The 23,516-nt window shown below is 38.8% G+C and overlaps 1 protein-coding gene across 2 annotated transcripts in view; it reads right to left on the reverse strand.

Annotated features, from left to right (window-relative positions):
* LOC121373600 (run domain Beclin-1-interacting and cysteine-rich domain-containing protein-like) overlaps nucleotides 1-18,427 on the reverse strand; it is a 67,519-nt gene extending 49,092 nt beyond the window's left edge. For both annotated transcript variants that reach the window (XM_041500303.1, XM_041500295.1), the window contains exons 1-3: nucleotides 18,384-18,427; nucleotides 15,167-15,317; nucleotides 14,313-14,538 (exon numbers count right to left, since the gene is read on the reverse strand). In XM_041500303.1, coding sequence (XP_041356237.1) covers nucleotides 14,313-14,538; nucleotides 15,167-15,317; nucleotides 18,384-18,421 — 415 coding nt within the window. In that variant the 5' untranslated portion in view covers nucleotides 18,422-18,427. The remainder of the gene's footprint in view (nucleotides 1-14,312; nucleotides 14,539-15,166; nucleotides 15,318-18,383) is intronic.
* Between the last annotated feature and the right edge of the window lie 5,089 nt (nucleotides 18,428-23,516).

Here is a 23,516-nt window from a genome sequence, read left to right on the forward strand (position 1 = left end):
TCTCATTCCAGCCAGTGCTCCACAACTGGTATAACAAAGGCTGTGATATGTACTATCCTGTCTATGGGATGGTGCATATAAAAGATCCCTTGCTGCTAATCGAAAAGAGTAGCCCATGAAGTAGCGACAGCGGGTTTCCTCTCTCAATAACTGTGTGGTCCTTAACCATATGTCTGACACTATAAATCCATAAATAAAATATGTTGAGTGCGTCATTAAATAAAACATTTCATTTCCTTTCCTAACAACACTGAGAATGTGGGAAAAATCCAACTAATGAATACCACTATTACACTACGCATGTACCTGTAGTAATTAAGTCAAAAAAAGAGAGAAAAAAAAGTATGTCTAGTCACTGTTAATTGAATAAAAGGTGTTTTAATAATATAACTGCAAATAAAATTAAACATGAAAATTAAATCTGTTCTGTTCTTTTCAAAACTGTTTTATGTCTTGGATGGATGGATGGATGGATGGATGGATGGATGGATTGATGGATGGATGGATGGACAGGTGTGTGGTAGAATTTCGTGCGTGCGAGTTGTGTGGCCGTGTGTCGTGCAACTACTCTGGACCTACGTACTGGGTAAGCGACGAGGAGTGCGTACCGCACGCTCGAACGCGCGCATGACCATGAAGGCGTTTACCACATAAATAATAGTTAAAATGAACAAGACAACAAGATGCCACTTTAAAGACGGGTTGTTATTGCATTGAAAACACAGGAATTTTATACATGAAATATTATGCAGATATCAACCAAAGTTATGAACTAAGAATACTATTAACACTAAACTATGAAAACATATAGTTAACCAGAGATGTCAATTACAAGTATCACAGTTAAAAATCTATATTTATTTAAACAGCCAAAAGACTAGGCAGTCGCCCATTATCCATTGAATGTTCACAGTGACCGACTAACAACACCAGGAGACTAGACAATCACCCATTATCTCAAGATGCTCTCAATGACCAGTTAATTAAAGAGTTATACACAAAAGAACTACAATATTTAACTACAGTTAATATTATATACACTTACATACACTTACAGATATTTATTTAAACAACCAAAAGACTAGGCAATCGCCCATTATCAATTGAGTGTTCTCAGTGACTGACTAACAACACCAGGAGACTAAACAATCGCCCATTATCTCAAGATGCTCTCAATGACCAGTTAATTAATTATCTATCCTAAATTTAATAAACAAGAAAGAGTAATTATTGAGTTGGATCCCAAAACTACTTGGATAACCTATTAATTTAGAAAGATTGCAAAGGAAGCTAAAGACAATCGTCTATTTACCTCTCAATGCTGTCCAAAATGTAAGAAAAATATTCAGTGAAACGTTATAACTGCCAAGTTTAGCTCGATCAGCTGATAGTTGTCAAAATTTGGATCCAACTGTTTACAACTGACGTAACAGTTCTATTTATACCCCAACATTGACGTCAGTGGTATTTTTTGAATCTCTAGTATGACGTCAAATATACTCTCAAGAAAAACACAATATGGTCTTACAATACACAACGGATACACAAATCAGCGAATATCTAAGCATATATTTCTAACATCAATGTTACTTATAATCAATAATATTAATCAAAACAACAGCATCGTTTTCACAGGTTAAGCAATAACACTACGGTTCCGGTCTATTAACCAACAGTGCTTTACAGCAAACTGGAAATAGTTCGTCTCGTGCATTTCCGCTCGCAAAGCAGACGACATTTAGCAAGAAATACTTAAGTTTTTTATGAAATAACTCAAATATTAATATTCAGTTAAGTATTTACTGAACTATAATGATACATAATTTAATCACGGACATTGGCCTGTCCATCTATACGTTAATTACTTCAAATGAAGGAAGAAATAAAAAGGTAAACGTCAAGTTTTAACATAGCTGACCACGGTGAAACATTGAAATTTAATTTTAAAGGATCATGCTCTTTGAAACAATTAATTTCACAACAAGGTGGATGGACAGGTGGATGGAGTGATGGATGGAGAGAGGAGTGAACAGATTGATGGATGGATGAGTTTTAGGGAGATAGACGAATGGATAGGTATATAGATGGACAGATGGTTGGTTAGATGGATGGATGGGTGGGATTTAGGTGGATAGATGGGTGGATGAGTGGAAGGATGGATGGATTTATGGATGGGTGGACGAGTAGATGGATGGATGGATGGGTGGATGAGTGGGTGGATGAGTGGATGGGTTGATGGATGGGTGGATGGATGGATGGATGGATGGATGGGTGGGTGGATGGGTGGATGGGTGGGTAGATGAGTGGGTGGATGAGTGGATGGTTTGATGGATGGGTGGATGGATGGATGGATGGATGGGTGGGTGGATGGGTGGGTAGATGAGTGGGTGGATGAGTGGATGGCTGGATGGATAGGTGGGTGGCTGGATGGATAGGTGGATGGGTGGGTGGATGGGTGGGTAGATGAGTGGGTGGATGAGTGGATGGATGGATGGATGGGTGGATGGGTGGGTGGATGGGTGGGTAGATGAGTGGATGGATGGATGGATGGATGGATGGGTGGGTGGATGGGTGGGTAGATGAGTGGGTGGATGAGTGGATGGGTTGATGGATGGGTGGATGGATGGGTGGGTGGATGAGTGGGTGGATGAGTGGATGGCTGGATGGATAGGTGGATGGGTGGGTGGATGGGTGGGTAGATGAGTGGGTGGATGAGTGGATGGCTGGATGGATAGGTGGATGGATGGGTGGGTAGATGAGTGGATGGATGGATGGATGGATAGGTGGATGGGTGGGTGGATGGGTGGGTAGATGAGTGGGTGGATGAGTGGATGGCTGGATGGATAGGTGGATGGGTGGGTAGATGAGTGGGTGGATGAGTGGATGGCTGGATGGATAGGTGGGTGGCCCACTGGGTGGGTATTGGATGGATGAAGTGGATGGCTGGATGGATAGGTGGATGGGTGGGTGGGTAGATGAGTGGGTGGATGAGTGGATGGCTGGATGGCTGGGTGGATGGGTGGGTGGATGGGTGGATGGGTGGGTAGATGAGTGGGTGGATGAGTGGATGGGTTGATGGATGGGTGGATGGATGGATGGGTGGATGGATGGATGGATGGGTGGGTGGATGGGTGGGTAGATGAGTGGGTGGATGAGTGGATGGATGGATGGATAGGTGGGTGGCTGGATGGATAGGTGGATGGGTGGGTAGATGAGTGGGTGGATGAGTGGATGGATGGATGGATGGGTGGGTGGATGGGTGGGTAGATGAGTGGATGGATGGATGGATGGATCGGTGGATGGGTGGGTAGATGAGTGGGTGGATGAGTGTATGGGTTGATGGATGGGTGGATGGATGGATGGATGGGTGGGTGGATGGGTGGGTAGATGAGTGGGTGGATGAGTGGATGGCTGGATGGATGGGTGGGTGGATGGGTGGGTAGATGAGTGGGTGGATGAGTGGATGGCTGGATGGATAGGTGGATGGGTGGGTGGATGGGTGGGTAGATGAGTGGATGGATGGATGGATGGATAGGTGGATGGGTGGGTGGATGGGTGGGTAAATGAGTGGGTGGATGAGTGGATGGCTGGATGGATAGGTGGATGGGTGGGTGGATGGGTGGGTAGATGAGTGGGTGGATGAGTGGATGGCTGGATGGATACGTGGGTGGCCCACTGGGTGGGTATTGGATGGATGAAGTGGATGGCTGGATGGATAGGTGGATGGGTGGGTGGATGGGTGGGTAGATGAGTGGGTGGATGAGTGGATGGCTGGATGGGTGGGTGGATGGGTGGGTGGATGGGTGGGTAGACGAGTGGGTGGATGAGTGGATGGATGGATGGATAGGTGGATGGGTGGGTGGATGGGTGGGTAGATGAGTGGGTGGATGAGTGGATGGGTTGATGGATGGGTGGATGGATGGATGGGTGGGTGGATGGGTGGGTAGATGAGTGGGTGGATGAGTGGATGGCTGGATGGATAGGTGGGTGGCCCACTGGGTGGGTATTGGATGGATGAAGTGGGTGGGTGGATGGTGAATGGGTGAATGGTTGGGTGGATAGGTGGATGTATGGGTGGGTTGAGTGGACAGACAGGATGGACAGACAGATGGCTGAATCGACAGGTAGAAAGTGAGTGAGTGAGTGAGTGAGTGAGTGAGTGGTTGATCAGTGAGTGAGTGCAGGATGTATGGGTGGGTGGGTGATTAGATGGATGAATTGGTGGGTTTATTCAGGTGGGTTGGTGGATGCATACAAATATACACATAGCGTGCATGCATTACAACATAAACTATACTTACATATGTACTATCAGATCTGTCACTTTTCATTATTTATTTTCCTGTTAGACAGCTGTATACATACATTCTTATTTGTATACACAACACTAATGAACTTCGATTGGTTATGACATGTAAGCATTATAAATATCCTCCAAATGGTGAACATAATGTGTCTACTATGACTCACTAATATTTTGTTCATACTCAATATTTCTTCATATATTCTGACACTGTCACAAATAGATGTGTTTAACAGCTGTGTAACAGAATTGATTATGATGTAACCAACAATTATTATTATATACCCCAAACATGTATATACTGACAATTACATTAATTGTGCAAGAATGCAATGTATGTTAGGTTGCATAGGTACCTGCATGGCAGGGGTGGGGCCAGCCAGGCCTTGGTGGTGTAGTGGTTAAGCCATCAGATATAAGACTGATAGGTAATGGGTTCGCCTCCAGGTACCAGCTTCCACACAGAGCGAGTTTAACAACTCAATGGGTAGGTTTAAGGCCACTGCATGTCCGCCCCAGGGTTCAGTCTCTGGGAGGCCAGGGTTACAATCTGGGGCGCCAGGGTTACAATCTGGGGCAGATGTTAAAGGTGTGCGTGCGTAATACTTTAACATGCTCATATACCACAAGGTTTCGAGCATGTCCTCCCCAGGGTTCAGTCTCTGGGAGGCCAGGGTTACAATCTGGGGCGCCAGGGTTACAATCCGGGGCAGATGTTAAAGGTGTGCGTGCGTAATACTTTAACATGCTCATATACCACTAAGGTTTCGAGCATGCCCGCCCCAGGGTTCAGTCTCTGGGAGGCCAGGGTTACAATCTGGGGCAGATGTTAAAGGTGTGCGTGCGTAATGCTTTAATATGCTCATATACCACTAAGGTTTCGAGCATGCCCGCCCCAGGGTTCAGTCTCTGGGAGGCCAGGGTTACAATCTGGGGCAGATGTTAAAGGTGTGCGTGCGTAATACTTTAACATGCTCATATACCACTAAGGTTTCGAGCATGCCCGCTCCAGGGTTCAGTCTCTGGGAGACCAGGGTTACAATCCAGGGCAGATGTTAAAGGTGTGGTGCGTAATACTTTAACATGCTCATATACCACGAAGGTTTCGAGCATGCCCGCTCCAGGGTTCGGTCTCTGGGAGGCCAGGGGCCTAATTCGGGGCAGATTAAGGCCACTACATCAACTATTATCTCAATAACAACTAACCCAGTATCTTGGACAGGCAGCCCAGATAGCCTTGTGATTTAAATTATACAGATGGGCTAAAAACAGCCCACCTACATGTAAATCAGCTTTTTTATGGGCTAAGCGGATGTATAAACAATATATTTAACTAAGGAAATAGTTAATCGATCATACAAGTTTTGGAGGAAACTAAACTTCAATGAAGGGCAAGGTCACTACCGGCAGCCATGTTAAAACGGTCAATCAAACAGAAATTTATGTTTTCAGTATGTAAGTACACACACCTTGCAATTATGGAAATATTTACATCAATAATATTAATGTCTGTGTTATGTCACAACCCCTGCAATTAAGAAAACGTCCATAGCTAAAAAACAAGCAATGTTTTAAATAAAATTATAATCCACAGCAAAAATTGTGCCGTGGAGAATGAAAAACTCCACGGCAATATCCACGGCACTGCCGATTGCCGTGGGCAATTGCAGGGGTTGTCATAGCTTTTATATGCATAGGAATTTGGGAATTAAATAACAAAGTTGAAGACCTCACGGCTGAAAGACTTTGAACATTAAATTAACACATTTAGTGATCGTAATATGCTAATATGCTCAATTAGGGAAACTATTTACAAACATAATTTCATAGACTATAAACACATTATTATGAAATACAACTAAATGTAACCCGCATTATGCATCCAAATGACCACTAAAAAATAATAGTTACACAGTTTGTTTTTGTCTGTAGTGTGTCATAGGACAAACTGCACTGCTCAAAATTTCATTAAACAATAACTATAATAAATGGCAGAGTTCCAGATATCATACAATACCAGCAACTATGCAAATAATTATCAATGGGAGACCAGTTTTGGTGAGCACAAGTATTCAGTTTTAAAGCCCGTGTGCATGCTGTAACCTCACCGTGGTGCAGGGGTGTAACATTCTCTTTGAGAATGGCCAATACAGCACAAAATTGAAGTTTTGAGTAAAAGTCAGTTTCTATCTGTGATATTTGTATTTTTGCACAATTCTTTACACTGTGTTTTTGTTTAAATCTTGAATTTTTATATTGATGTTGATCATCACTTTATTTGTTTGCATTACCATAGTTTGACACCCAATAGCCGATGTATTTTTCGTGCTGGGGTGTCGATAAACATTCATTCTTTCAGTTCTAAAGCATATCAATATCTGAGCCTTTGTACAACTTAGCATGACGTCAGAAACCGAGTAAATGCGGCTCAAAGTCTGACGTCACATGTAAACGTGGAAGTAAAAGTTGACATGCTGTTTGCGTTGTTTGTTTTCAAGAATTTAGAAGATGACATCTACTTCTTTACATGAAGATCAATTTGAAGTAAACATATATCTGTATGTACAATTGTGTTTGGTTACTATTTTTTATTTTGTACCTGAGAACATTGGTCGAGATCGTTAGCGATACCATCAGTACTTTGATACACATTTATAAGCATAGGGAGAAGTCCTACATATCGATATGGTATGCAAGTATCACACGTTTTTATAAAGTACATGATTATACATAACATAAAGTTCAGCAACTTTTCCAGAAGTTATATACAATATTCATAAGTTAGACCAAACATCAAATTAGGATCGTATCGGGTTGCATGGGTCTACCACTCAGTTAGGCCTATCTGTTAGAACTGTAGACTACAATCAACACCACTATTTCTACAAACATTGCGGTATGCTTACAAAAACATTTTATTTATATACCTTTATTATACACCATGATGTCATTGCATAAGCTGGTCTAGAGATTAACATGCGGAGGTATAGTAGAACAATTCTCAAAAGGTTGTTTCTCCCAATTTTATTATTATTATTATTGCTGTGTGTGTATGTGCTTGCGTGTGTGTGATAATTATTAAATTATTATAATATCTGTTCACGTAACTCACTTCACATCATTTGTATAGAAGGAGTTGGTTTTCTTTCCTTACAGATTTATATTTTAATTTTACAAGAGCCTGAAGTAGGCCTACTCTAGAAGACCAAGACTAAGAACAGTGGAAAGGAAAGAAACAGTATCTGTATTAGATGATGAACAGGATGTAGTCCAGTGGTAAAGCGCCGGCCTGATGCGCGGTAGGTCTGGGATCGATCCCCATTGGTGGAGCCACTGGGCTATTTCTTGTCCCATCTAGTGCGAAACGACTGGCATATTAAAGGCTGTGGTATGTGCTATCATGTCTGTGGGATGGTGCATATAAAACATCCGTTGCTACTAATAGAAAAATGTAGCGGGTTTCCTCTGTAAGACTATAGGTCAATATTACCAAATGTTTGACATCCAACAGCCGATGATTAATAAATCAATGTTCTCTAACTTGAACTGTATTGGATGAATATGATAAATACAGTCCAGTTGACAATAATACTGAACATAGAATCAAACACTTATCTGATGATAACACCAGTGAGCAGAATGACACTGAACCTCATCCAATTAGCACAAGTTACAGAAAGGATGCAGTGGATGGTCTTTTAGAAAATAATCTGAAAATCAAATTTATGACCATATTTTGAAGTTGAAGGAAATGGAAAAAGAGCAGAAGGAAATGTAGACCTACATAATTCTTGCTGGGTAAAAATTGAAGGAAGGCGGAAGTCCCCCTCCACCCCCCCTAAAAAAGAAACCAGAAGAGAAAAAGAAAAAAAAGGGGTGGGAAACATGGTTACCGTATAGGCTAGCCCGAGTACATGGGCTACATGTAGGCCTATCATTGGGTATTGGTCGACTTTGCGAAAAGACACACCCCTTGTTTTAATATTATTTTAATAAAGATTTCAAGATATCTAAAAAAAAATAAAAGAGAATTGGGATAACATGTCTGTGTTCTTTTCATTTCTTCATCGAATGAATCGATCGCACTGATAATAGTGATATCGCCAGGTGATAAAAAATAAGTTTCATTTTTGTAAAGGCGTCCAATAAAAATACTTTTAATGATGAACACTACCACTTCCATTATTTTTATAAGCGGTGATACCCCCAAGATGAAAACTTTCTAATATTTTATAAAGAATTACCAAATAAACAAATGATAGTAATTAAAAATGATCAGTTACGACCAACTACATCTGTAATTGAGAACAAAATATCAGACGAAAGTTAGTGAACACAAAAGACTGATTGACCGAGGCTGTTAAAATAGTGTAAAACTGCATTACAGTAACTATCGTAAGCTACTGAAGTTTTTCCACACCGCGGCTTGTTTTCTTTGGAAAACTAATTTTTGTATCTCCTACATTCAAGGGCCATAACTCTGTCAAAACTGGGTAAATTGTCACGAAAGTCAAACTAGACCTGTAACAGTACATGATAAAGCTATACATAAAATGTCAGCTCAATATGTCAAGGCATTCAGAAAATAAACATTTGGAAAACTATATGCGGGATGGACGGATTATTGGACAGACAGACAGACAGACGATAAAACCAATGGACCGGTAGAGGACTAATAAAAAAAAACCTAGGGGCAGCAATTTTATTTCTTTTTATTCGACCCCGCCTGGAGGAAGTGACATCACCTCCTATACTGTGTAAACTATTCCTCTATGCATAGAGTAAGCAAACAAAGTAATTTAAGGAAAGGCACTTCTCTATGATCAGCCTAACTTGTATAACAAAATAAATGCCAATTTAATAAAGTATATAACAAAACATATTTCAATGTGTATTAACAGAACAAAATGGGCTTTTAATTTTTTTTTTCCTTTGTAAAAATATTAAAGGCACAGACCTTACCTTTGACCCAGTGAAAATGGACACAAAGTTTAGTTAATCTACTAACCGGCAACACACACTTGGATAAAGTTACAACAGGCAGAAGCTAAAGTCTGTAATGTTAAAACGTGGAAATACCATCTCAAAATAACCATTACTTCTCAGACGAACATGCAATTTTAGAATTATGAAAAATGCATTTCGAGGTATTGCAAAAATCTGGACGACCAGAACCACTTCAGGTGTACGAACATTAATATTCTAAATAATAAAATATAAGTACTTGTAATTTAAATCATCAAAAACGGCTTTAATAGTGAAAAATATGTTGTAGTGTTTAAAAACTAGGGTCTGACGCTTTAAGAACAAATGCAAAACTAGTATTTCTAGCAAAAATTACCACCCACGAATGCCAAGTCATTGTGATAAGTTCCTTTTCTTTGGAACTACTGATTGTTAAAATTAAAGACAGGGTAGTACATACCACATGCCTTTAATATACCAGTCATTGTGTATTGGCTGGAACGAGAAATAGCCCAATGGGTCCACTTGCGGGATAGTACATACCACAACCTTTGATATGCCAGTCGTGGTGCACTGGTTAGAGAGGATAACGATACACTGACTTTTCTCTCACTACCCACTAGCAACAACTAACCACTAACTCTCTGTCCTGGACAGACTAAACTAAACTAAACTAAAGTTTGTTTATGTTTAACGACACCACTACAACACATTGATTAATTAATCATCGGCTATTGGATGTCAAACATTTGGTAATTCTGACACATAGTCATCAGAGGAAACACACTACATTAATGGAAAAAAATATATAGTGGATTTACTCTCTAAGACTATATGTCAAAATTACCAAATGTTTGAAATCCAATAGCCGATTATTAATAAATCAATGTGACCTAGTGGTGTCGTTAAAAAAACTATTTATCTGGTATAGTATTACAGAATTGTTTACAGTAATAAACCCTATTGGTTAATAATGTCCATTACCATTTCATGGGTTACAGGTTATTTCTTGGAGAACGTTTTAATTTTCTTCAATAATACGGTGACACAGATCACGATCCATTTACATATTAATAAAAAAATATTAAAACATGTCATGACACATCAGACTGGTAAAAAAAATGCATCATAATATCCTATGATGTTGATAATACAGGTACCTATTCGTTTAAAGTTCAGATGGGCAGTTTAAAGTTCAGATGTGCCACGTCTGTCTACCAAATACACACCTGTCAGACAGAAATCACAGGTGAAGGCAACTAAAAGAATATAAGTCGGCCAATTAATTAAATAAACAGTCATTTTATCATTTCAGTATGTAAATTTATGAACTATACCGCTGCTTCATGGACAAAACATGACACACCGCTGGGATGGAGCACAATGGCTGCAACTCTTACAGGTATATATAATAGCTGTTACATTTTAACTGTTTATTAGTTACATACAACCATATACTTAGTTAGTTAGTTAGTTAGTTAAGCAGTAATGTGCATTAAATATTGTTGAGTGTGTATGCCACTTCAAAAGCCTTTCCTGAATGTCTCTTTAAAAGGAGCTGAAACTCTGGCTCCTCATCACTTCTCTGAGACCCATTTACGGTGAGTGATTTTATATGTATGTAAGTTCCTTTAACATACTAGTACAGGGTATTCTAGATTATGGTAGCCCCACTCCCATGGCTAGTGATATTCAATGTTGGGCTAGTAAATAACTAATATTGCCATGCCCGATGGCTAGTAAAAATTTTTTAGTCAAATGTTGGTCTATTTTGTAAATATGAATAGCCTGTCCCCACTCCAACTCAATGTTAGTGTTTTTAAGTTCTATCTCCCTCTTTAGGTGACATATCTGATTATTACTATTATTTAGTAAAATTGTATTAACTTAAAGTAAAGTAGGGCTAGTGAAGTTTTACTCGTGGCTAGTAAATTTTTAAAATCACTTATCCCATTGCTAGTGGATTTGATAAAAATTCTAGCAGCCCCGATACTACAAAAGAATTAAATATCAATGCTCAATATATATGGGCCCTGGAAATATGGTAATATCTTAATCATTCCACCACAGGTCCAATATGAAAACTACTTGGTAGAACTGGTTTCACATGCTTAAATCCAACTAAGGTTTGAACAGGTAGCCAGAGTTTGTACCCAAATTGGTCGAATAATATTTAACTGGTCTTTCTTTTATGGAGCACCGGCTTCTGTGGCGTCATGGTTAGGCCATCGGTCTACAAGCTGGTAGGTACTGGGTTCGGATCCCAGTCAAGGCATGGGATTTTTCATCCAGATACCGACTCCAAACCCCGAGTGAGTGCTCCCCAAGGCTCAATGGGTAGGTGTAAACCACTTGCACCGACCAGTGATCCATAACTGGTTCAACAAAGGCCATGGTTTGTGCTATCCTGCCTGTGGGAAGCGCAAATAAAAGATCCTTTGCTGCCTGTTGTAAAAGAGTAGCCTATGTGGCGACAGCGTGTTTCCCTAAAAACAGTGTCAGAATGACCACTTGTTTGACGTCCAGTAGCCAATGATAAAGATAAAAAATCAATGTGCTCTAGTGGCGTCGTTAAATAAAAAAAACTAAAAAAAAAACTTTAGTAACAGCAACAACAGCAGCGGCAACAATAACAACAACAACAAATTAAAATATAAGAAATTAGGTATAACATTTTATTTGTTTTATTGTTATAATCAATAAAGAATCAATAAAACCACCATATCTTAAATAGTTGATGATTGAATAAAAATTAATGTTTAACATGTTAGATATAATCATTTTATAATGACGTCCTATTTCACATCATTCCACTATTCCATCTGTCGCACGCATTTTACAAATAGCGGATCCCACTTTAATTTCGAATTTAAATTCTAATGTAACCTTGAAATAGACCGCTTGAACTACGTCAGGGACCTATACTAGATTGGGAAAAACGGGCAACTGATACGGCACAACTGTTGTCGTATTCAAGTTGGTTTGCCTGCTCAACGCCGAGTCCAAAGGATATATGCCAAGGTCGTGACTGCTACCTTGAAATTTACTGTCATACATGTGGTTTGTTTGGGTTTTTTTCTGTCTGTGAAAAGACCGTGGTATGTGCTGTCCTGTCTGGATGGTGCATATAAAATATCCCTTGCTACTAACGGAACAATGTAGCGGGTTACCTTTCTAAGACTATATGTCAGAATTACCAAATGTTTGACATCCAATAGATCATGATTAATAAATAAATGTACTCTTGCGCTAAGATCGCTATGTGAAAAAAAAGTAGATCCATAAGAACTCTTGTTTTCATGTAGACGGAGACAATCATTTATAAACAGCAAACCGGCATCGGTGGCGTCGTGGTTAGGCCATCGGTCTACAGGCTGGTAGGTACTGGGTTCGCATCCCAGTCGAAGCATGGGATTTTTAATCCAGATACCGACTCCAAACCCTGAGTGAGTGCTCCATAAGGCTCAATAGGTAGGTGTAAATCACTTGCACTGACCAGTGATCCATAACTGGTTCAACAAAGGCTATGGTTTGTGCTATACTGCCGGTGGGAAGCGCAAATAAAAGATCCCTTGTTGCCTGTCATAAAAGAGTAGCCTATGTGGCAACAGCCGGTTTCTTCTAAAAAACAAGTGTCAGAATGACCATATGTTTGATGTCCAATAGCCGATGATAAGATAAAAAAATCAATGTGCTCTAGTGGCGTCGTTAAATAAAACAAACTTTACTTTTTTTCTTAAGGAGCAAAACATCATCAACTACCGTATATAGCACAGTGTAAATTTTTACAATAAAAGATCATTTTGTAAATATATTATGATTTTCAGTGGATTTTTCCAGTCAGAGAAGTTGTTACAAAAGGTTATTTGTCTAGAACCCAGTACCACTTGTCCCAGACAGACAGACAGACAAGCCTTAACGTACATGTAGGGCAGGGAACATTTTGTTTAGTATTGCTTAGCAATTCGCTATGCAAGTTTCAGAGATCACTAAACAATTTTAAAACATTTAACAGTACATGTACATGCTAATCAAGTTTCAATTGACTACAAATATCGCTAATCAAGATTTTAATAAAAAAATATTCCCTGCGAGGCCCTGTCAAAACAGGTCATTTTTACTTTACATGTGCACTAAAGAGGAAGAAGAAGTGTTTTATTTTACAACGCACTCAACACATTTTACTTACAGTTATATGGTGTCAGACATATGGTTACGGACCACACAGTTATTGAGAGAGGAAACCTGCTGTCGTCACTTCATGGGCTACTCTTTTCGATTAGCAGCAAGGGATCTTTTATATGCACCATCCCACAGACAGGGTAGTACATATCACGGCCTTTGATATACCAGTCGTGGTGCACTGACTAAAACGAGAAATAGCCCAATGGACCCACCGACGAGGATCGATCCCACACCGAGCGCACATCAAGCGAGCACTGCACCACTGGGCCACGTCCCGCCCCTGCCCTAAAGAAGACTGTGTCCTGGGGGACAGGACGTAGCTCAGTGGTACAGCGCTATCACTGAAAAAAGTTAAGGTCAAGGCCTGCGTGACATCCTGGTTCTGGCCCTGGACATAAACAAATTATTCAAAATGGTTGACACCACAGCATCGTAGAGGTCTAAAATTAACGAGCTACTCTCGATTCACTAATATCAAAACCTATATTAGCTCGGCCATTTACCTTTCGACCGAAAATTGTGCCAAATTCCCTCAATCAAAATTGCACACCCTTTTCTCTTTGGCATTTAACTGCTCCATTCAAATTCCATAGCACCACCACCACCCCCACCCGCCTGCTACCGATTTGATCGGGCTGCTGGTGCTCCCTTGCACCTGCCAGTGCAGGCGGTCCCTCCTCTCCCCTCCCCCCACCTTTCCTGTCATGGACAGAGGAGCTAAGGCCGGCTCTTGTGCCCACGACAGGCGTGTGCTACAACAGCTTGTTCTGAATGTTCACGTAAAACCCTATGACATGACATGACCTAATGGTTGACCGACTGATTGAATTTTTTCAAAAACTTTTATTACAATTCTTACCTCGATAGTGTGTTGCTAGGTGTTGCTGGTTGCTAGACAACAGTCTGAGCTGCTCGGATAGTGCGTGGTCGAATAAACTCTCCCTGAGCCACGACCGACCTTTAGAGTCCTCGTCACACCCCTGAGACAGGCGACTGATTCGCTCGATGCTCGGAGCCAGAACAGGATTGATCCATTTCAAGCCTCTAACAAACGGCCAGAAGTCGCCATTCGGAACAGAGTGGTCCTGAAATTAGGAAGGGAGAGAACTGTAATCTTTTAATGTATCATAACAAACGGCCAGAAGTCGCCATCTGGAACAGAGTGGTCTTGAAATTAGGAAGAGAAATTAAGACGGGAGAGAACTGTAATCTTTTAATGTATCAAAACAAACGGCCAGAAGTTGCCATTTGGAACAGAGTGGTCCTGAAATTAGGAAGGGAGATAACTGTAATCTTTTAATGTATCATAACAAACGGCCAGAAGTCGCCATTTGGAACAGAGTGGTCCTGAAATATGAAGGAGATAACTGTAATCTTATAATGTATCATTTAACTTGTACAGGTTAACACATTTACATGTAAATATGTTTGATAGATACAAATAACATATTAAGACTGAGTCAATGCAGTTTACTGTGAAATGTTGAGAACTCAAAGCTCAACTTTAACTTGATAGTAGTGAATTTGGCAAGGATTATTTTAATATACTTTCTAGTTGTTGGCTATAATACAAACACAGGATTATTGTTGTCTTAGAGTGGAAATCTCTGCCTACTGTGTGGTAGGCAACCATTCCATGTTTTCACTATAGACATAACCATCCAAATGTCTGTCTAGCTCTCGAACGGCAGAGTACTTGGGCTACTAGCTCACCTGTAGTGACTTTAGTCCATGTCTCAAAATGTTCTCCACACACTGACACACTCGGTTCAGGCCCCCGTATGTGTTCCACACATTGATGCTGTGTGTCGCCAATAAACCCTCGATAGTCGTCTTAAGTGCAATCAGCAACCCATGCTCGGCGCTACAAGAAAAGACACAGGTTTTATGTTAACATTTTAGCATATTTGGCCCCATAAGAAACCATTAGTTAATCATCCTGGTCACAAGCATTTTCCCCCCTGCCTGCTTAACCATTATCATGTCTATACTGGAATGACATCATCAGGGATTTATCACCTATGTTTCTAGACTCCGATAACTGATAACATTCCTAACCATTTCCCTAAGGCTATACCATTTTTTATTTCCAAGTCTGGAGTAAAAAATTCCCAATCTGAATGTAAATAATTCCAATTTTTAATTATTAAATATAAAGAAATTTTGTGAAAACCATACATACCACTTAACAAACACCCTTCCCTTTCCCAAAGTGTTTTGTATTACAAAATAGATATATCAATTTGAATAAACACAATTTTACATAAGATGCTTTTAAAATTAAACTGAAAATTCCCCATTTTTTTGTAAAACGATGCTAAAATTCCCCAAGTCAAAACCATGGGTGTTGAGTCAAATTTTAGAAATAAAACCCTGATCATGGACTGAGGTTTATGTGACTTCACACTAATATCGTTATGCAGCACGCCACCATGTCCATAACATGATTACATGTTTATTAACAGCACACTGCATGCCATCACGTCACATTCACAAAAGGGTTAATATAGAATTTAGAACTATTTTGACAGGGGTGTATGTTAGTAGACTGGGTTTTTTAAAATAAGGTGACAAAGCATGGTAAATAATGAATGTTTTTTTATATTATTTGAATGATGTCAGTATTCCAATGATATCACTTTGAATCTCCCTACAATTTAACAAAACTGGGTGGTTGATGCTGAACTGGATTTTTTTTCTCACTAGATATGAATTGTGCGAATCATGGGGATCAAGTCTAGAATAGAGTTCCTTGAATAATATTTTTTTTTAAATATTAATCATTAATACACTCATCTACATGAAGAAACCCAACAGCATTCCCTTTCAATAATGTTCCAGTTAAATAAACTGACGATCAAAAAAAAGTATACCAATTATTTTTTCAAAGTATTAAAAACAACACAAAATACCGGTTGATGCAAATGTTATATTTTGAAAGTATAATAATTTGGCGATAAATAAACACGAGTTTACTCAATAAAACCCATAAAATGATAATATCACAGTTCACAACACACTAGGGGTCAAATGTGTGATTTCATAAAGGACCACTCATAACGAAGATGAATAAATTTGACCACAAAGAACATGTTTCAGTAGCGTGCATGTCCACCATGTGCAAGTATGCAAGCATGGACCTGACTTCGGACAGATTTCCGTCAATGACAATAAGGTCTGTCCACTGTTGGCCACAGATCCCGCCCCAAACCATCACAGATCCACCAACAAATGGTTCAGTCTCCTCAACACAGCACAGGCTATTCTCTCTCCTGCACGTCGGTATATCCGAGTCCTGCCATTAGCTCTGAATAACTGGAACCTGCTCTCATCAGAAAAGAGTACACGTTGCCAACGTTGAAACTGACGTGCCCTGATACCATGCTGTCATAGTCGACGACGTACAGTATGACAACTGATGATATGTCCAAGGCCAGTCGCTGCAGATGACGTCATAGTGAGGAATCTGTTACGTAAGTGTAAGATGCGGAGATGGCGGTCCTCGTTGGCTGTTGTGACGCGGGGTCTTCTACTTCATGGTCTGTCTGCAGTCCTGCCAGTCACCCTGTAATGCTGTATCAACCTGGTGATAGACAATTTTGTGCAATGCAGGATTCTTGCCACATGGGCATAACTCGCACCCAACTGCACCATACCAATAGTTCTCTCTCTTTCTTCAGCAGTTAGCCTTGCCATGTTCTCTGGTGTTTTACTGTTGACTTAGGCATGTTCTAAGCAATGGCACCATTTTTTACACCTTTATGTGCACGAGTATCTTGTTTCTCGTGCAGTATAAATTTGATGAATAAACTCATTTTGCACATGTGGCATCACCCAAACGCAGCAATGTGCGATTATTCGTCATTGATTGCATTATAACGAACAATACTGGAACCTATCTAACCTTCCATGAATGTATATTGTGTTTATTAATCATAATAATAATTGGTATACTTTCTTTTGATCGTCGGTTTACATAGTTGCTGACAGGTTTCTTCCTGTAGTGTGTGTATTAGTTATTAATATGTGAATTTTTTTTATCACAGAACTCGAAAATGATCGATGCAAAGGTATTTAACATCAAACATAGGATTGTTGTATTAGAGTGGGAATTTTTTACTACCATTTGTTTGGCAGCGCACATAATTTATATAGATTGGTCTCTGACAGTTAGTGTTAATAACGGTCCAAATGTCCGTCTAGCTCACTTACCATCGGAGTACTCGGGCTACATATTTGTTTTTTAGAATGGATTCGTTTTATGTCCATGCCGCTGATTTTGTTTGTTAACTGATTGGAATATGTTTTATTTCATGTACTGTAACTGGAAAAATATAGAATATTCATTCCATAAGTATCATATTTGTGTATTTGTCATTAGCTGAACACAGTTTGGGGCGTCGATTATACATCAAATTCAAAATAATAATCATTATAATGATTTCCAGTTCTATAAAAGATTGATTGATTCTTCATTGTCTTAAAATAACTGATGAAACCAAAGTTAGTGGTTTTGAAATTGTATTAAAAAGAATATAGGAGTTTAAAATATGTCTTTGCATTTTTATTTTTTTTTTTTTTTTAAACTCTTATTTTATATGGTTATTTAATTTTTTAAATTGAAGAAGAAAAATCAATATTAAAACCCATCCTTCACCATTCTATTTATCCAATAAAAATTAACACTGTTAAATGATATAAAAGTCTGCTGTCGATTAATTAAATGTCCACCCAAAAGGAACCTCATCCAATGATGATGCAGTCGTTGGGGTGTCAACGTCAGTGAATCGTCAAAGATATTACATAATTTATCACTTAGAGTTAGGAAACAACAGTATTTGTTTCAGAGTCATTTACCAACATACCACTCTTTTCTGATAACATTGTGTGACACATTACCACAACAACAACACGACAAATATCCACTCACCCTGTTATTTCCTCATCTGTCTGCTCATCATCCGCCATAGCTAATAATTCAAGGGAAATAAATCTGGACGAATTTTAAGAATTATTTCCCTTGGAGCAATACACGTAATTAAAGGTGCATTATATTGGGGGTTTTTTGTGGGGTTTTTTACGAGTGACGTTTCTCTATATACATTTGTTTGTCATAGCAATCGACACCACACGTAATATTTTCATACTTGACTCAAGAATATCAAAATATAATATTGTTGGCTATAAAAAATAGAAGGTATCGTACCATGGGTGGATGGAGGACATATTTTTAGGTGTGTGTGTGGGTTGGAGGGAGGACCAAGAAAAAAGGGGCCAATCTAATTAAAATTAGCTCCACTATTACATGTGGATCCAACAACAGCCTGTTGGACCTCATGTCCAATTGACCTTTCATTCGACCAATCAAAACCTTACTTGCAAAATCATGCCAGTGATTTAAAAAGAATTTTAAAACATTCAGGATTATGCCGAGGGTATACGAAATGATTCGGGTGAATTACGAAGTATGCCGGAAACTAATTGCAACATAAATTTTTATATGAAATTAGTTTAAAGACGGGGAAAAAAAACGTGATGGTATAGCCATAAAATGTTTATACTAGTATACAATCCAGAATTTATTACTGCACTTTTCCCTCTGTTTTTTCAATGTTGAAATTGACCAACAAGTTCGCCTATTGTATAGTCTCACCCAATATTTTTAGAATTTGTTTGCTTCCGAATAACGCTATAAAAGGCGAAGTGTAATTGGTCGATATTTAAATTGTTATTTATAGATGAAATGTCACCTGGAGTCCATGCAATGCTGTTAGATCTACTGGTAGACCCAGAAGAGCTAATTTTAATCAGATTAAAAAGGGGACACACTGGCTCGTTAAAGGGGCATCTTACTAAAAGTTTTAACATCTGCAGTTAATATGAATGTTTTTGTGTATATATCACAGTGTACGAACAGAAGTGTACACTAAATGACTAGCTGCAGTTTTCTGTAGCGCTAGCTGCATTAATAAAAATTATAATATAATCTTTGAGGCCCGTCGGAGCATTTTTTAAAAATGGGGTGGGCTAATGATCAGGGTTGTTGTTTAGCATGGCACAAGATGTGTAGGGGGTCCGGGGAATGCTCCCCCGGGGAAATTAAAAAAACTGGATGGCTGTAAATGCCTTTTCTTGGCATCTGAATCGCAAAATTAGCCATTTTTAAACAATAATTTTAAAACTATGTTAAGCATTATTTTGTATTATAACCCAAGAATGTGGTTTTTCCTCTTGGCATCTTGACAGCAAAATTATCCATTTTCAGACAGTGATCACTTCCTCTTTTGGAGTTTTATAACCCAAAAATTATTATTTAGAAGAGTTCAAACTCGTTACTCTTAGATCTCAATCACTAAATGGTGAATTTTAACTTTGACCAGGGGTGGGAGAATGGGGAGGGGGACCCGGGGAAAAGCCATAGTATCAAATCCGGACAGGACTTTTCCGAAGTAAAATATTTATAGGTCAAATCATCACACAAAATAAAACTTGGGATAAGATTTGTGCAGATAAGGGATCCAGAAACTACTAAAACAAAGTAGCTGTGGACATTTAAATGCTCTTCATACTATACAACACCAACAACACCACCACTAGAGCACATTGATTTATTAATCATCAGCTACTGGATGTCAAGTATTTGGTATTTGTTGTCTTAGAGAGAAAACCAGCTACATTTTTTTTTTTTATTAACAGGAAGGGATCTTTTATATGCTCCACCCTACAGACAGGAACGCACATACCACGACCTTTAATATGCCAGTGGTAGTGGCTGGAACAAGAAACAGACCAATGGGCCCACCGACAGGGATCAAGCCTAGACTGACCATGCATCAGGCCAGCAATTTACCACTGGGTTATGTCCTGCCATATAATGAGGGATTAGGACACGGTCAGTTGCATTTTCTCTTGATTAAAATTGGATAGTTTGGTTAGTTTTTTTAATTACTAGTAACTATTTTAATTTCTTAATGAATGGCTTACATATATGCTGTATATGCTCTCCAGTGATTCAGTTTATCTGCACACTTTAGACTCACGGGGAAGATGTCTTCTGTACAATTGTCTCATAAAATATAGATGTGCAATCACTCAGTCATGTACCATGACTGGTATACAAAGACCATGGTATGTGCTATCCTGTCTGTGGGATGGTGCATATTAAAAAAAAAATTGTTTTGTTTAACGACACCACTGATTAATTAATCATCAGCTATTGGATGTCAAACATTTGGCAATTCTGACATGTAGTCATCAGAGAAAACAGGGATCTTTTATATGCACTTTCCCACAGACAGGAGTGCATATAAAAGATCCTTGCTATTAATGGACAAATGTAGCAGGTTTCCTCTTTAAGATTATGTGTCAGAATTACTCAATGTTTAACATTCAATAGCCGATGATTAATAAATCAATGTGCTTTAGTGGTGTTGTTAAAAAAAAAACAACTTTAAAGCACTGGGTCAAATGTACTTTTCTTTCTTGTGCAGGAGCAGATCCAGAGAGAGGGTCGAGGTGATCCAGAATAAACTCTCACAACTTTGTGATCTTGCAGTGCAGTGCAAAGCAAGGAGATGTGATGTTGCTTTTGACAAACCTGTTAAAAGAGCAACCTGTATCAAGCAGCAACATGTATCAATTTCAACTTATTTTCGTTGTTATATCCAATTAAGGTTCAAGCACGCTGTCCTGGGCATACACCTAATCTATAGGGGCAGTCTGTCCAGGACAGTGGGTTAGTTGTTAGAGAGAAGAGAGTATAGTGGTCTTGCACCTACCCATTGAGTCATTAAAACTCGCTCTGGGTGGGAGCCAGTATTGGGCTGCGAACCCTGTACCTACCAGCCGTATGTCCGATGGCTTAACCACGACGCCACCGAGGCCGGTACCTGTATCAAGCAGCAAACTGTCTTCTGAGGTGTCCTCACTAAACAACACCATCACCCATATGAAACGTGGATTAACAACAACAACAACACTTAAATCGGTCAACAGATCTTTACTACTTATTTATAAGTTTAGTTATAAAACAAACATCAAGAATTTTAAACATGCACAGTATGGATGGATAAAGTCAGCAAGTGACGGCATGAAGCATTGTAAAAGAAGCTGCATGTAAACCAGGGCCATACCTAGAGGGGTCAAGGGATGCAAGGGATGCAAGGGGGTTCCCGTTTTTGTTTAAAAGTGCTTGTTTTGTCTTACTAAAAAAGGCCTTACAATATTGTCATGCTTTTTTTTTCTTTTTCTTTTTTTTTAAGGGTTTGGTGGGTTTTTTTACACTGAATTCCCCCTTCCGAAGAATGGTGTGGGGGGATGGGTTGTTTGTTTATTAAACTTACCGGTAATTCCCCCTTCGCAAACAAACTGAACAGCGACTTTCATTATAAGTTAAAACATTATATTAGATGAAATCCATTATATGTGTGCATACAGCCCTGTAAACCGACATACCTAGCCATTTAAAGGGAGTCGTCACTCTACTCCCCATCACTCCCCTGAGACTAGCCCACAGGGAGCACTTTTTTTCAGCTCCCCTCAAAAAAGTGGCATGTGAACTTAAAAAAAAAAAAGTACTACAAAAGGATTAAATATCAGTGCTCGATACAGTAATATCTTAAATAGCTCCCCATAATTTTAAGTTCTAGGAATGATTAATCACTCCCCTCAGGGTTTTCTTCATAGCAAGGTCTGTAAACTTTGTTTTCTGAAATATTGAGAATTACTCTTTGTATATTTTTTTTTGGTGCGATTCTTCATTCAGTTTAAAATAAAACTCAGGGGTCTCACTACATGTCATAAGCAATGGTGGGCCAGCTAACTCTTAAGACTAATTTCCAATACACCCACCATCCACTGGCAGCGATAGTAATATCTGCCATCCGTCTATTTAGGCCACCATCCAAAATCACCAGACATGCCATCGTCTTGAACTACCAGAGTAATCTGGTTCATCGTCGTTTACAAGACATTTTCCAAGTACTTGTACCCTTCAAATCTTAGGTACCATCCCTTCCTATAAGTGGAACCAGCTCTACCGATTCCCTCCATCCCTTTCCTGAATACTGGAGAGACCACTGAAAACTTGTCCTTTTATTGGAAAGTCATACTGTTTTAGCAGCAAAGTTAGAATTCAGTAGTAGAATAATTGTGTGGCGAGGGAAAGGGATAGGAGGGAAAATTTAACAACCTGTTTGCTTATTTGACAAGTGATGATTTCCCTGACAAAATAATTTCAGTAGTATTATGGTTGGTATATTGCCAAGTATGAAAATACATAATATATATGAATTAAACAGTGAATAATTAAACTGCCTTTAGGCACTCTGCACCATTAACCCATCCAATATCTACAATATAGATAACATACATGTACAATATATACCTGTATTTTATACAGCTAAAGTCCTTGCTATGCATCAGTCCCCTTAAAAAAATGTATTAGATCAAGAATGTAAATAGTCAGTAACTTTCAAGGTTCCCACTTATTGTACATAATAATTTGTCTTAAGTTTTCCAGAGAATTTATCTGAATGATTCAATCATACTAATCATTGGTTTGTGAAACAGCCTCAGTGTTGTTACTTTCTATGAGTGATTAAAAAAGATATATATAATAAATAAATAAGTGGGGTTTTTTTTGGTAAACTATCTTTAGAAACTTAGTATAGTACTAGTAAAACATCCCAAATCTGTGTGTTTAAAATATAACAGAAATCTGAAGAAACATTTCCACTAAACTTTTTATGACTTTCCCCAACATTACTAAATTTTACTTAATTGTAACAAACTTCTCAAATCTTACAGAGCTGGTGGAAACATTTAACCCATACGACCGACACACGCAGTTAATTTAACATCTGTTTACATATATTCCTTGAATACATCACAAACCTACATTTTACTAAACATTTGTACAAATATACTGATGGAAAGAAATAAGGGAACACATCGAATTGTAGACCAAATTTAATTCACTACTAGCGTAGTAATGTCTGTATTTCATACCAAGTTGTAATGTGGGACTGAATGTCTGTAGTGTTGAATGTGCTGCCTATATGTT

Source organism: Gigantopelta aegis, chromosome 1 (genome assembly GCF_016097555.1).
Source record: "Gigantopelta aegis isolate Gae_Host chromosome 1, Gae_host_genome, whole genome shotgun sequence".
Taxonomy (NCBI): Eukaryota; Metazoa; Mollusca; class Gastropoda; order Neomphalida; family Peltospiridae; genus Gigantopelta; species Gigantopelta aegis.